Here is a 12,329-nt window from a genome sequence, read left to right as displayed (position 1 = left end):
CAGTGGGAGTTTAGAGGCGTAGTGCTCTCAGCGTCATGCAGCGAGACAGTGTCCATTTTTATCTCTAGCAGGGCAGTGCATCAAGGCCGTAGCCATGGAGTCAATATTGGGGGGGACCAAATTTTCCAGGGGGTCTGGTGGTCCCCCCCCAGAAAAAAATTCTAAATTTGAAAACGAATTTCCTGCCATTTCCTGCCTAAATATTAAAAAAATTCACTAACACATGGGATAGACTTAATATTTATTTTTTACAATAATGTCTAACAGTGTATTGTATTACATTGCTATGTTTTTTTCTTTTTTACCTTTTCTTGTTTCATTGTATGTAATGGCAGAGATTAGGGATTAATAAAGTACAACCATAACCACAATAATTTCAACAGAAATCTATTTGATAGCAATATATTGGGGGGGACATTTTGAGTATATTTTAATATTGTAATTATGGCCTTGCAGTGCATGCTTAACCAGGCGAGAGACTGGGATAGAGTCGCATTTACAAAAGCTAAATAATTACCTGAACTAAAGCAGTGGAGAAAATATAAATCGCAACTGTGTCATATGAGAAATTAAAAATATTGCACTGTTAGAAAATATACTCCCTGCAGCACAAGTTGGCTCGGTCATCATGATATTTTTATAGTGATCATCGTATTATTAAGTTACGGAAAACAGGTTTGGCTACTGTTCGTAATATGCAAACGGACACGAATGTATGTGATATGTAATTGCTGTTGTTCTAATCTATGGAACTGACCCTGGATTGTGAATCCCACTTAGGTGTGAAGGGGGAGCCAGGAAAGACAAAATCGGAGCCAGGACAACCTGGACCTCCTGGCTTGCCTGGTTCACACGGATCCCCTGGCTCTCCAGGTGAGCGAGAGTCCCTCTGAGTTCCCATCGTCTCGCACGACACCTTGGTTCTACACTTCGGCTCCGTTTGCGCGGACTCGTGACTTGTGTGTCACCACATCTCGGAAACTAGGCAAGTTTGTGCCTGGATGGTGCTCGGACGAGTGACCTCCACGAACGCCGTAGGTGGCTACCCGGCTGTGCCACGTGGATTTAAGCAGAGGGGGCAGTGCAGCAACATTCCGTTGTTGTACTGTGATTCTATGCCCCCACATCTATGCTCCACACAACCGCACCTCCGATTAGCACCGCTGGCTTCGTACGGTGCGAAAGAAGTTCAACGTAAATACATGTCACCAACCCGCGCCGAACAGCACGGTGAAGTAGGCTTGCATCACCCTCGCTACCCGCGCGGCGTGAGAAGGCCATCATCCAGCAGTGGATTGGCACGTATTCGCACCACCACAAGGAGTGCTCTGGCCGGCAGCAGAGAGACCTGACGTCTATCCTAATGCAGAGGTCGCGTGGTGCGCCTTGATTTGGCTCTCGGCAGGAGGCCGATCGCCATCCGGTAGTTCTGTTTTCATCCCGGCGTCCTTGAACGTCGGCTCATTCCATTGGCACGTAGCTGCTGCGTTAATATTTTCCGGGGAATAATAAAGGTTTTTGGGTTGGATCGCGTAAACATAAATTCGTCGTCAACCCGCCAACGCCTGACACAGCCAACCAGTAAGGTTTGTCACGTAAACAAAACGTGCCAGTTAGTTACTACTTCAGCCCACCGGTGTGTTGGAGAGTAAATCCAGAACATTTACAATTTGAGTACCGTGACGTTTTGCTGGTAACGACATCCAGCATCATCAGGCGATTTTTCCACAATTGTGACAAACCTTACGAAATTTACCCCCCCCCCAAAAAACCCCATTATGAATAATATTAGTCCTCAAAGCCGCCTACGTGTCAAACTACGCTCCGGGCGTCCGATCAGTCCCTCGTCACAAGTTCTGTTCGGCGCCAAGACGTGGCACCGTCCAGTTTGGGTGCATCTCTCGAGCGTGCAGGCCGGAGCGCCTGCACCCCGCGGAGGGGAGGGGGTCGGTGCCATGTCGCTGTACATGCCATTGCTCTCGCGTGAGTTCACGGTTTTCGCCTTCCGCTCTACAGGCAGCTCGGGCATCCCTGGCTCCGCTGGATTGCCAGGGTTGCAAGGGGTGAAAGGTGACGCGGGCCTACCGGGATTTGGATCTCCTGGGCCATCCGGTCCGAAGGGTAGGACTTCCAAAAACAGTTTCTCTCTCCCCCGTGTCTCGCTTTCTCTCTCTCCCGCCATGTGTTTCTCTCACTGTGTGCTCTCAATCTTTGCTGTCACTCTCTCTCTCTGATGAAGTTGGTTGTAGTAATCTTTGCTACTCTTAGGTTTTTTCGGTAAAGTCACATAGGTAAAAAAAAAAATAGAAATCAAATTATAAATCGCGACGTTTCGGAGGCAACACAAGTCTCTGTCATCAGGTGGGACCGTCACAGCAGCTTTCTATTATTTATATATATATTTTTTACCTACGTGACTTTACCGACGAAACCTAAGAGTATGAATCCTTGCAGTCACGAAAGCTTCAAATCTAGAAGAAATCTTTGCTGTCTCTCTCTGATGTAGCTGGTTGTAGTCATCTTTGCTCTCTCTCTCTTCCTCCTTCTCCTTGTGCTCAATCCACACTTTTGCTCTTTTTCTATTCTCGCCCCAATCCATCACTGGAACAAACTTCCCCCTCCACATTGAGCAGTCACCTTCGCTTAATAATTTCCGCTCCGCACTCAAAGCTCACTTATTGTTACCCCTAGCTTACCCCACGACCCCCTTAATCTCTCCCTCATAACTGCCACCCTCTTCATATTCCCATTATACGGCTTTCACTCATTAACGCCCGTTTATTCAATCCGTTCATCATCGTTAACTGTCATCAATTTCACTTTCACCGAATTCACGCATCATCACAGACTCGCCCCCATTGCTTCCTCTCATCAAATACATTCACCTCATCCTCCACCGTTACATTCATTTTTAATTCCGTGTAAAGCACCTCGGTCAAGGTGCAATATCGATTCCTTTAAGATGAGATGAGATCTCCCCGAGTCTCTCAGCAGTCAGTGCACTGCACCACGAAACCGTTAACCGACATCGCCAGTGCGATGCCAGCCCACAGCTCACGTTGGTGACACGTGATCATTCTGACACCCCTCGTTTTAACAATCCGCACAGACTAGCACGGTGAAGTGTGGTCAAACAACCCCAATCACCGACATGGTGCGAGGGGGCATTCATCCAGCAGTGGATTGCCAAAGGGCTTTAGGATATTATTTATATGTTTATCTATTTATTGATTATTATGCTTGTTTATAGAAGTACGCCTCATTGAATCTCAAGCAAGCAAACACGATATATAAACTTAATATGAAAAAAAAGAAGAAGGCTCTGTATAAAAAAAAATGCAGTGAATTTTTCATGGTAAATATTAATAAATGATACATTTTCGGGGTTTAAGTGGGGAGGGGGGGGGGGTCTCAAGGCTAATTTTCACGAGGTGCCTGCAAAGTTTTCGCAGAGAAGGGGTGTGGACGATTGCTCTGTGCATCCCCAATGATCTCATTTGTAATGGCCGTGTCTGCGTACTCTGCAGGTAACCAAGGCAACCCAGGGTTACCAGGACAGCCAGGAGGATCTGGGCGCCCCGGACAAGACGGATTCCCGGGGAGCCCCGGACAGCCCGGACTAAAGGTGAACTGTGACGGACACGTGCCAAGCGAGAGCAGATAAACACGGATAAGAGGATATGTTTGCTGCTGCCTTCCGGTGGGGGAGATTGGTTCTGGGGGGGGCAGTATATGTATCCTATTAAATATAGCAATTCCTCGTTTAATGGCGTAAATGCGTTCCTGAAAAGTGCCGTGTTAAGCAAAAAACTACGCGCGATATTAATTCTAAATTATATGTTGTTTTACTACCCGTGGGATCCGGCCCCACCAGTCCGTAACGATGAACGACCATCTCACCGCTCCACCTTTGCGTCCGTGTCGTCGTCCCCTCACAGGGTGACGGAGGTGTTGGTTCCCCGGGCCCCCGTGGGCCTCCGGGGTCTCCTGGCCTCGACGGACTGTCCGGTTCCAAGGGAGACAGCGGCTTCCCCGGCCTGCCGGGGCAACCGGGCAGGCCAGGGCTCGACGGCGTGCCGGGAACCAAGGGTACGCAGACCACCGCGCTCGCTAGAGTCGCCACGGGTCTTTGAGGCCTGAGTACAGAGCAACTTGCGAAATCCTAGAACGTGGTGCAAGTTCAGTTGAAGACAAGACATGTCATCGCTCCGGTTGGATTGGAGAGTTAAGGCAATTGCAGCGTCGTCAAGCTGGGGAGAGAACTATGGGGTGGTCGTGACAGCTAACTCGTGCGCCAATTGTCAAAGTCAAAAAAACATTAACTGATAATAAAAAAACAGGACTTAATCGATGGCACGATTAATTATACGTAATTCATTATTGGTAACATTAACAATGCTACTGGTGACCTTGTGCTCTCATTTTTTGGGACATTATTACTGAGGGTGTTATATAAATATATATTTCAGTTGTAAAGCGGTGCTGCAGGGTAGATTGGTGGTGCACCGGCTAGCGTGCCGCACTGCGCTAACTCGGCAAATCTGACTTTTGACGGCTGGCTCATGGCTCCCAACGTGGACGCATGCGGCCTCCTTGTCACCGGGGCTGGCGGGTGCCCTCGCTCACCAAGTCGGCACGATGTGAAGGTCATGGGTCAATCAACCGCCGCAACCAGCGTGGAAAATGGGCGCGGCTTTCATCCCACGGTGGATGGACAGAGTGCTGTGAACGACAGGGGTTCTCTGTGTTTGTGTTAAGGCCATGTCTGTCCAGTGCTCGCTGAGCTGCTGTGACTGCCATTATAAATTCGCACTCATTACACCACCAAACTTCTTGCCACACATGAACCACAATAGCTTGCTGATATCGTCAAGGAACATAAACCATCACGCAAACTCTGCTCATCCTCGCAGCGGCTTTTGGCTAACCATCGAACAAAGACGGTCACTGCATCGCACGCTTTCAGATGCGCTTTTGCGGCCCGTCTGGAACGCTCTTCCTTCTGATAATAGGAAGCCACTGGGAGACATGCGCTGTTAAATCCTAGATTGAAAACTCAGTTCTTTAAAACTGCTTTTGGTGTATCATTTGTTGTCCTTCCCCCGCACCTGCGAAAGAGGTTCAACGTACGTACATGCAAGGCAGTGTGTTTTCACGCTGCCTTGTTTTCACGCTGCCTTGTATGTGCGTCCACTTGGCCCTATGCAGTAGACAGCACTCGGACCCATTGCAGACGTCTCGAATAGCACGTTTTGGCTACGTGCTGTCAGAAAAGAAGTTCACCGTACATACACACGCGCATGCAAACGTCTCGTCTCTTATTCCCGTAGGAGACGCCGGGAATTCGGGATTGCCTGGTCGCCCGGGAGGCCAGGGCCCCCCTGGACAGGGATTCCCAGGAGCTCAAGGTCCCCCAGGATCTCCGGGACAAGTTGGACCTGAAGGTGACAATTTCTGCACTGACAATTATGATAATGGTGATGGTGGTTATGATGATGCTTCCAATAGTAATGCTGCTTATTATAATGATGATGGCGTTCATGGTAATGATGAGAATGGTTATGATTATGATTATGATGACAATCCTGGAAGAATGATGATTTTCATGATGAGAATGATGATTTTCATGATGACAACACTCGTGATGATTATGAAGATGCTTGCAAAGGCAATAGTGGTGATAATGACTAGGATGACTGTGACACATGCAATGATGCTTATCGGCAATAATGATGATGGTTACAATTATTATGATAATGCCGTTCATGATGATGGCAATGATGTTTGCGATGGAAACGCTTATTGCTATGACGATGGTGATGAACGGCGATAACAATTAATGTAATCGTTTAGTCATTTAACCGGGTGAGAACTCAAGAAACCAGGATTGTATAATATGCAAGAGTGACCTGAATGACGATTGATGATGACGATCCATGTGCATGACCAGGTTCACTGGGGTCGAAGGGAGACAAGGGAGACTACGGAGCCCCAGGATTGAACATGCCGGGACCTCCGGGAGACAGGGGCAACCCTGGTTTCCCCGGCACGCCCGGTGGCATTGGATCACCAGGATCGCCGGGACAGCCGGGAAGGAATGGCTTCCCAGGCACACCAGGCAAGGCTCCCCCCCTTCCCCGTGAAATTTCGCTCGGCGATTCCACCACTCGTGTAGAGGACTCGGGAAGTCAACCCGCGTCGGTTCTTGCCTTCAATCGCGGCCCTCTCTTGCGACCGCTGAGAGGGTTGAACGTTTCACGTGAACCCGCCGTCCCCGCCGCTTGTCCCCCCGTACGTCGCCGTTGTTTCATGCAAGCTGCCTCGGACCACTTGTTCCCGTTGTGAACGCGGTGTGGATGTGCGTGACGGTGCGCGCACGTGGACCACCACCGTGTAGGTCGCACGTTTTTGTAGATGTGGGGTATACGGGTACCCCTCGCTTTACGCTGTTCGGTTTGCGCGATTTCGCACCGTATATGCGGTTGGAACCTGTTTATATCCAAACTTCGCTTTGTTATGCAGTTTGGATTCACTCTGCAGATATACGGTCGGACGCGGGATAATGTGGGCTCGGTGCACTGCTCAGCAGGCAGCTGTCCCATCTGGTGCATTGTGGGTTGGCTTACTGTGCGGTCCACGCTTTGCAATTTCGCTTTCAGCACCCTCTTTTTGGAATGCATCTACCGCATAAAACAAGGGGCATCTGTACGTGTCATTACGCGTGCACTTTGTGTCACCTGACAATATTTCTTATTTCGATTTCCGAGTTCATTGCCTGATGACGCTCGAAGCGAATCGTCGGCATCGTTCGTTGCCGTTGAAAAGTTTCAGCCAGCGGTGTGGAGGAGTAGCTTTATCGGTAATAATTTGATCGATGCGTCGGCCATGTCTTAGAATGAGACATTAGTGGAAGGCGCCATACAAATCATTGTAAATTATTATAATTATTATTAAATTGCATCTCTGTAAACGTGGCACCTTTGGTTGGTTGGTGGAGGTATAACGGCGAAGAATTTTGGCTAAAAAACCACAGCTTGGTCGAAAACCTACTTTGAAAAAACCTGTGTGTAAAGTTGAACGACTTTAACGAATGGATACGTCCCGTGCTGTTTTCTAGGTTCCAAAGGAGACATGGGAGTCATGGGGACACCTGGGTCCTCTGGTCCTCCTGGTCCTTTTGGGCAGATCGGCCCACCGGGACCCAGAGGTAGGCCTTGGTTGCACAATATTTTAACCCTGTAGAATGTGGACTCCGGGATCAGAATTCTACGTATTAGTTGGACCTAAAGGTGTGATAAAAATACAACTCAAATCGCAATTTCTCTTTCCCCACCTCCATCGCACTCCCTGCAGGGGTATGGGGGGAGGAGGTCAATTATTTTCTTGGTTCTTTCGGTAAAGTCACGTAGAAGGGAAGTAATAAAATAATAAAAATAATTACTTCCCTTCTACGTGACTTTACCGAAAGAACCAAGCAGATGAATCCCTGCAGTCAGGAAAGCTTTAAATCGAAATTTAGGTCAATTATTATTTAATATTTTGACCCCGGGGTCAGAATTCTATTTGGGGTCAAATGTTATATCGCATTTACATACATAAAACTTGGCAATTAAACAAACTATTAAACACAAAATTAAATGTCACCCCACAATTCCTTCCATATGGCTGATGCAAATCCATCAAGACCACTGCCTTCTACAGCAATTGTGGTTTCTGTGTGCGTGTGTGTAACGCACGACCAGTGGGGAGCGGTAGTGTCGCGGTTAGCGTTGTGCTACAAACCCAGAGACCCGAGTCCGATTCCTGCTCACGGGTAACACCAGTGACGATTATCTGAACTGGTCCTGGGCCTCCCCTAGGACGACTCAGCCTTAAATGAACACCTGGTGCAGTGCGTAAAAAACACTGCCGCTGGGGAGACAAAGGCGGCCGGGCGTGGTGTTCGCCACCCACCCCCTGCGTATGCCATGCCGGCCATCACAGGTGCTGCTCGCTAACGGCACTTGCCTCAACAGCCTGTTACAGGCGACACCACGGGGTGGGGGGGAGGGGTCTTTGTTTTGTGCTGTGTACCGCACTATGAGTCTGATAGCTGGTAACCGTGGTGATGCGGCACGTGTGTATTGTGTTCTGGCCGCGCTGTGCGATCTTCACAGGCAACGAGGGGCAGCCTGGCCTGCCGGGTGAACCGGGCGGCTTGGGCTTCAAGGGAAACAAAGGCGATCCTGGCATCCCTGGCCCATCCGTCCCCATTGGCACTGTGACAACGAAGGGAGAGAAGGGAGATAAAGGGTCTGGTGGTGAGTGATATAGCATTACGACGGCGGTGACGACAACACGATGACGATGACGATGATGTCGACAATGTGTGCGTATACATGATAATTTAAACCTTTAATGCACCGGCACAATTATCCACTTGCGAATGACCTGGGAACCACAGACAAGCCAGGAAGGCTGCAAAGGCGACAAATGACGTGCCATGTATGTGCAACGGAGAAGGATCATTGCCTGTTAGATATTTTTCAATTGAAGGCCGCAGCATTATTGACGAATGAGCTGAGTTGTGTCTTCTTCAGTTGTGCCCAGCCCCCCCCCCCCCCCTCTGATCTATACCTCCGCAGCCCCTCCCCTCTGTTCCTACAGCCCCGCTGTTGTCTGGTGGAATGAGACACCAAAAAGTCAACGGTCTTATGTTGCATATGTACACGTCCTTGTGCCAGTGCCAAAGCGACTTGCTAATTCCTCACGATGGTGCTTTGTAGGTACTCCTGGCATGCCAGGCCCCAAGGGATTCCAAGGACTGCCTGGCAGCAATGGGCAGCCTGGTCAGGCGGGTCTTCCCGGGACACATGGCCAGTCAGGTAAGATCACTACCGAGCACGGGCCGAGTGTCTCGCGGGTTGCGGCAGAGCCGTAGGCGAGTGGGTTAACACGATGGTGAAATATACCAATAGGGGTTTTCCCCCTTTTTTCTGGCAACAAAACTGACACCTTTTGCAAGGAATCATGCTTACATTAACCACAATACTTGCAGTCAAATGCAAACAAAAAACAATACTCTGATAATGTATGCGTTGTCTTTGAAACTGATTGGTCCACACCAGAGACAGCTTTCTTTAGAGCCTAGTCTCATATGGTGTTGGACCAGATGACGCCAAAAGGCGCACAGTTCAAAGACAACGCACTACCAGAGTGATGATGGTGAAAGTTAACAGCGTGAGGTGCGTGGGGTTTACCAACCCCCCCCCACCCACCGAACTTTTTAAGGTCACCCCGGCGGCTACGGTGCCAGCGTAATGTCGCACACGTATTCGATTGATAGTAAAAAAAAACTAAAATAACGTGTCAAGAGTAGTATGTACTTCCGGCTGTGCCGGCATCATTGTCGACATTACACCGCAAATTACTCTGTTTAGATTTTACATCGCAATCGTCGCCCATCCCCCCGCCCTCCCCTGCACCTACTGTAAAAACATGCCAAGACCCAAAGACGAGGTCCACTGAGTTTAACTATGACTAACTAGTTATGACTAACTAGCAGAGGTGTGGACTCGAGTCATGTGACTTGGACTCGAGTCAGACTCGAGTCATGAATTTGATGACTTGCGACTCGACTTGGACTTGCATGACAATGACTTTGTCCCACCTATGAGATGTGGACTCGAGTCATGTGACTTGGACTCGAGTCAGACTCGAGTCATGAATTTGATGACTTGCGACTCGACTTGGACTTGCATGACAATGACTTTGTCCCACCTATGAGATGTGGACTCGAGTCATGTGACTTGGACTCGAGTCAGACTCGAGTCATGAATTTGATGACTTGCGACTCGACTTGGACTTGCATGACAATGACTTTGTCCCACCTATGAGATGTGGACTCGAGTCATGTGACTTGGACTCGAGTCAGACTCGAGTCATGAATTTGATGACTTGCGACTCGACTTGGACTTGCATAACAATGACTTTGTCCCACCTCTGCTAACTAGTTATGACTAACTGGGTGACCGGTTGCCAGCAGCGTGGACGAGCGAAACAAGTTTATTTTACCGAAGTACAAAACCTTGAATTTTTTGATAATTGTTTTTTTACCCTTTTATCTGGCAACAAAACTGTAAAAAAAAAAGGTGTCAGTTTTGTTGCCAGATAAAAGGGTTAAAAAACAATTATAATATTTTTTCTTCTGGCAAATGAGGTTCCAATGGTGTAAATGCTTACCCCGAGCTCTCATACTCTGATGGTGCATTGTCCTTGAGTTGTGCGCCTTTTGGCGTCATCTGGTCCAACACCAAGTGAGACTAGGCTCTAAGGAAAGCTGTCTCGGGTGTGGACCTTTCAACTTCAAAGACAGTGCATACATTATCAGAGTTATGTTTTTTGTTTGCATTATGACTGCAGGTATTGTGGTCTATGCAAACATGACTCCTTGTAAAAAAAAAGGTGTCAGTTTTGTTGCCAGATAAAAGGGTAAAAAACCAATTATCATATTTTTTCTTCTGGCAAATGAGGTTCCAATGGTGTAAACGCTTGAATTTTTTGTTAGCATAGGGGACCACTTATTGGCAGCTATGCCTGTGTGACGCAAGATGCATGCGGCAGCGGCCTGAAAGTGAGCATCCGACTGCCAGTCAGTGGCAAAGTTGCTATTGGTTTTACCTTTAAAATTACAACAAAAAAAATCTGCAAAAACGTATATCTTCTGACACTTTGGATGGCATTGACCCAGTACGATCTTCATAAATCCAGTGAATGTGTTCAGTGGGTATTCCCCCTTTAACTCTGTTTGAAATATATACAGAACAATTCCTGTACGGTATTGCTTTGTGTCGCATTTGCATCCAACCACATCGTATGCTTATTTGTGCATTAAAACATAAATGTTATACTCTCTCCCCTTATTTTATGGCGTAGTACAACGTCACATATCCGTCCTGACCAATTAACCGCCCCCCTCCCCACTGAACCAGTGCGGTATATGCAAGTGGCAGAAGCACAACAACTTTCTTTAGCTGTTGACAGATGTGACCTTTTCACATACAGTCATGCATTCTTAATTGGCATTCATTTTCTCGATCATATGTCTGGTCGCTGAGATATAACTGCTCAAAGCGAGCTACTAGTCCTTTGGTATTTGCATTGCCGTTGTGCTGTATGCCTTTTTGCGTTCTCTGATCGAAAACTGGTGATCCAATGCCATAGAGGAGGCTGTCCCTGGTGTAGGTCAATGCGTTTCAAAGACAATGCATACATTATCAAAGGACATTTCGTTGCATGTTTTATCACAAGGATGTGTGGCTAATGAAACCTTGATGCCTTGCAACAGATGTCTATTTGGTGTTTGAACATCTTAACACCTTTCTTTTTGCCAGAAAGGGTAAAGCCTCTTCCTTTTTCACCCTATGTCTGCGTGTCGTGTGACTGGAAGATGACGTACTTCTCCGGTGGCGAGGCCACAGTCTTACTGGACAGGACGCGCGGATGCCACTGATAATGCACGTCCGCTTTTGCACAGGTCCCAAAGGAGATTCTGGATTCCCAGGCAATCCTGGACAACCTGGGCAGCCGGGTCCCAAGGGCTCCATGGGAGAGATGGGCTTTCCAGGTATTTAACAGGAATATCAAGGATCCCAAATACCTCTTCCCCATTGCTTGTCTATCAGTCAATCTGTCTGCCTGTCTGTAACACGCGGGTTGTGATAACTGTTGAGATGTGAATATAAAGTTGTGTTCGCTATATTAGGGACTTACCCGATAGATAACTGGCAAGATATATTAACACGTTTCCAAAAACTTGGCATAAAAAAAAACCCCAGCGCCAAATGGAAAGTCTTTTCGGCCAAGGCCTTGTGCAAGCCACGCCAGTCCCTGCGACGTTGTCACGTGCGACGTGATAATGTGTGACATCATCTGCCGACATCACACCTCATGTGACGTGATTTAATTTTCATGCCTCGGGAGGTAAAGCGATAATGCAAATTGCAGTACTTGCGAGGGCAAAATGCATCTCAGAAAGCCCCTCAGAATCCATTGCTGTGCTTGATTATTTTTTTTTCCGAACTCGGTTTTGTTCTGTGTACAGGTCCTCCTGGTTCCAAGGGCATTCCGGGCAACCCAGGTCTCCAGGGTTCCCCAGGATCTCCTGGATTCTCTGGCATGAAAGGAGCTAAGGGCGAGTCTGCCCAGCCAGGCCAAGGAATTCCTGGACCACCTGGCCTAAAGGTGTTTTATGTCATTTTCAACACAAGAACGGTTTCACCTTTTTCTCAATTTGGTTCCAATTGTGCTACCTGGGTCGTGCCATTTGGAACTCTGTGCAGAGAAGTGAA

General features: G+C 48.0%; 1 protein-coding gene across 1 annotated transcript in view; it reads left to right on the top strand.

Annotated features, from left to right (window-relative positions):
* Window positions 1-12,329, top strand: part of LOC144947047 (uncharacterized) — a 143,297-nt gene that overhangs the window by 96,668 nt on the left and 34,300 nt on the right. The window contains exons 27-37 of the mRNA XM_078876192.1: window positions 781-873; window positions 2,017-2,121; window positions 3,528-3,625; window positions 3,939-4,089; window positions 5,331-5,444; window positions 5,951-6,118; window positions 7,118-7,207; window positions 8,157-8,300; window positions 8,766-8,864; window positions 11,516-11,605; window positions 12,083-12,222. Coding sequence (XP_078732318.1) covers window positions 781-873; window positions 2,017-2,121; window positions 3,528-3,625; window positions 3,939-4,089; window positions 5,331-5,444; window positions 5,951-6,118; window positions 7,118-7,207; window positions 8,157-8,300; window positions 8,766-8,864; window positions 11,516-11,605; window positions 12,083-12,222 — 1,292 coding nt within the window. The remainder of the gene's footprint in view (window positions 1-780; window positions 874-2,016; window positions 2,122-3,527; window positions 3,626-3,938; window positions 4,090-5,330; window positions 5,445-5,950; window positions 6,119-7,117; window positions 7,208-8,156; window positions 8,301-8,765; window positions 8,865-11,515; window positions 11,606-12,082; window positions 12,223-12,329) is intronic.

This window comes from Lampetra fluviatilis, chromosome 43 (assembly GCF_964198595.1).
Source record: "Lampetra fluviatilis chromosome 43, kcLamFluv1.1, whole genome shotgun sequence".
In the NCBI taxonomy this organism is placed as follows: domain Eukaryota; kingdom Metazoa; phylum Chordata; class Hyperoartia; order Petromyzontiformes; family Petromyzontidae; genus Lampetra; species Lampetra fluviatilis.
Note: the sequence above shows the minus strand (reverse complement) of the source record. Positions and strands in the feature narration are given on the sequence as shown.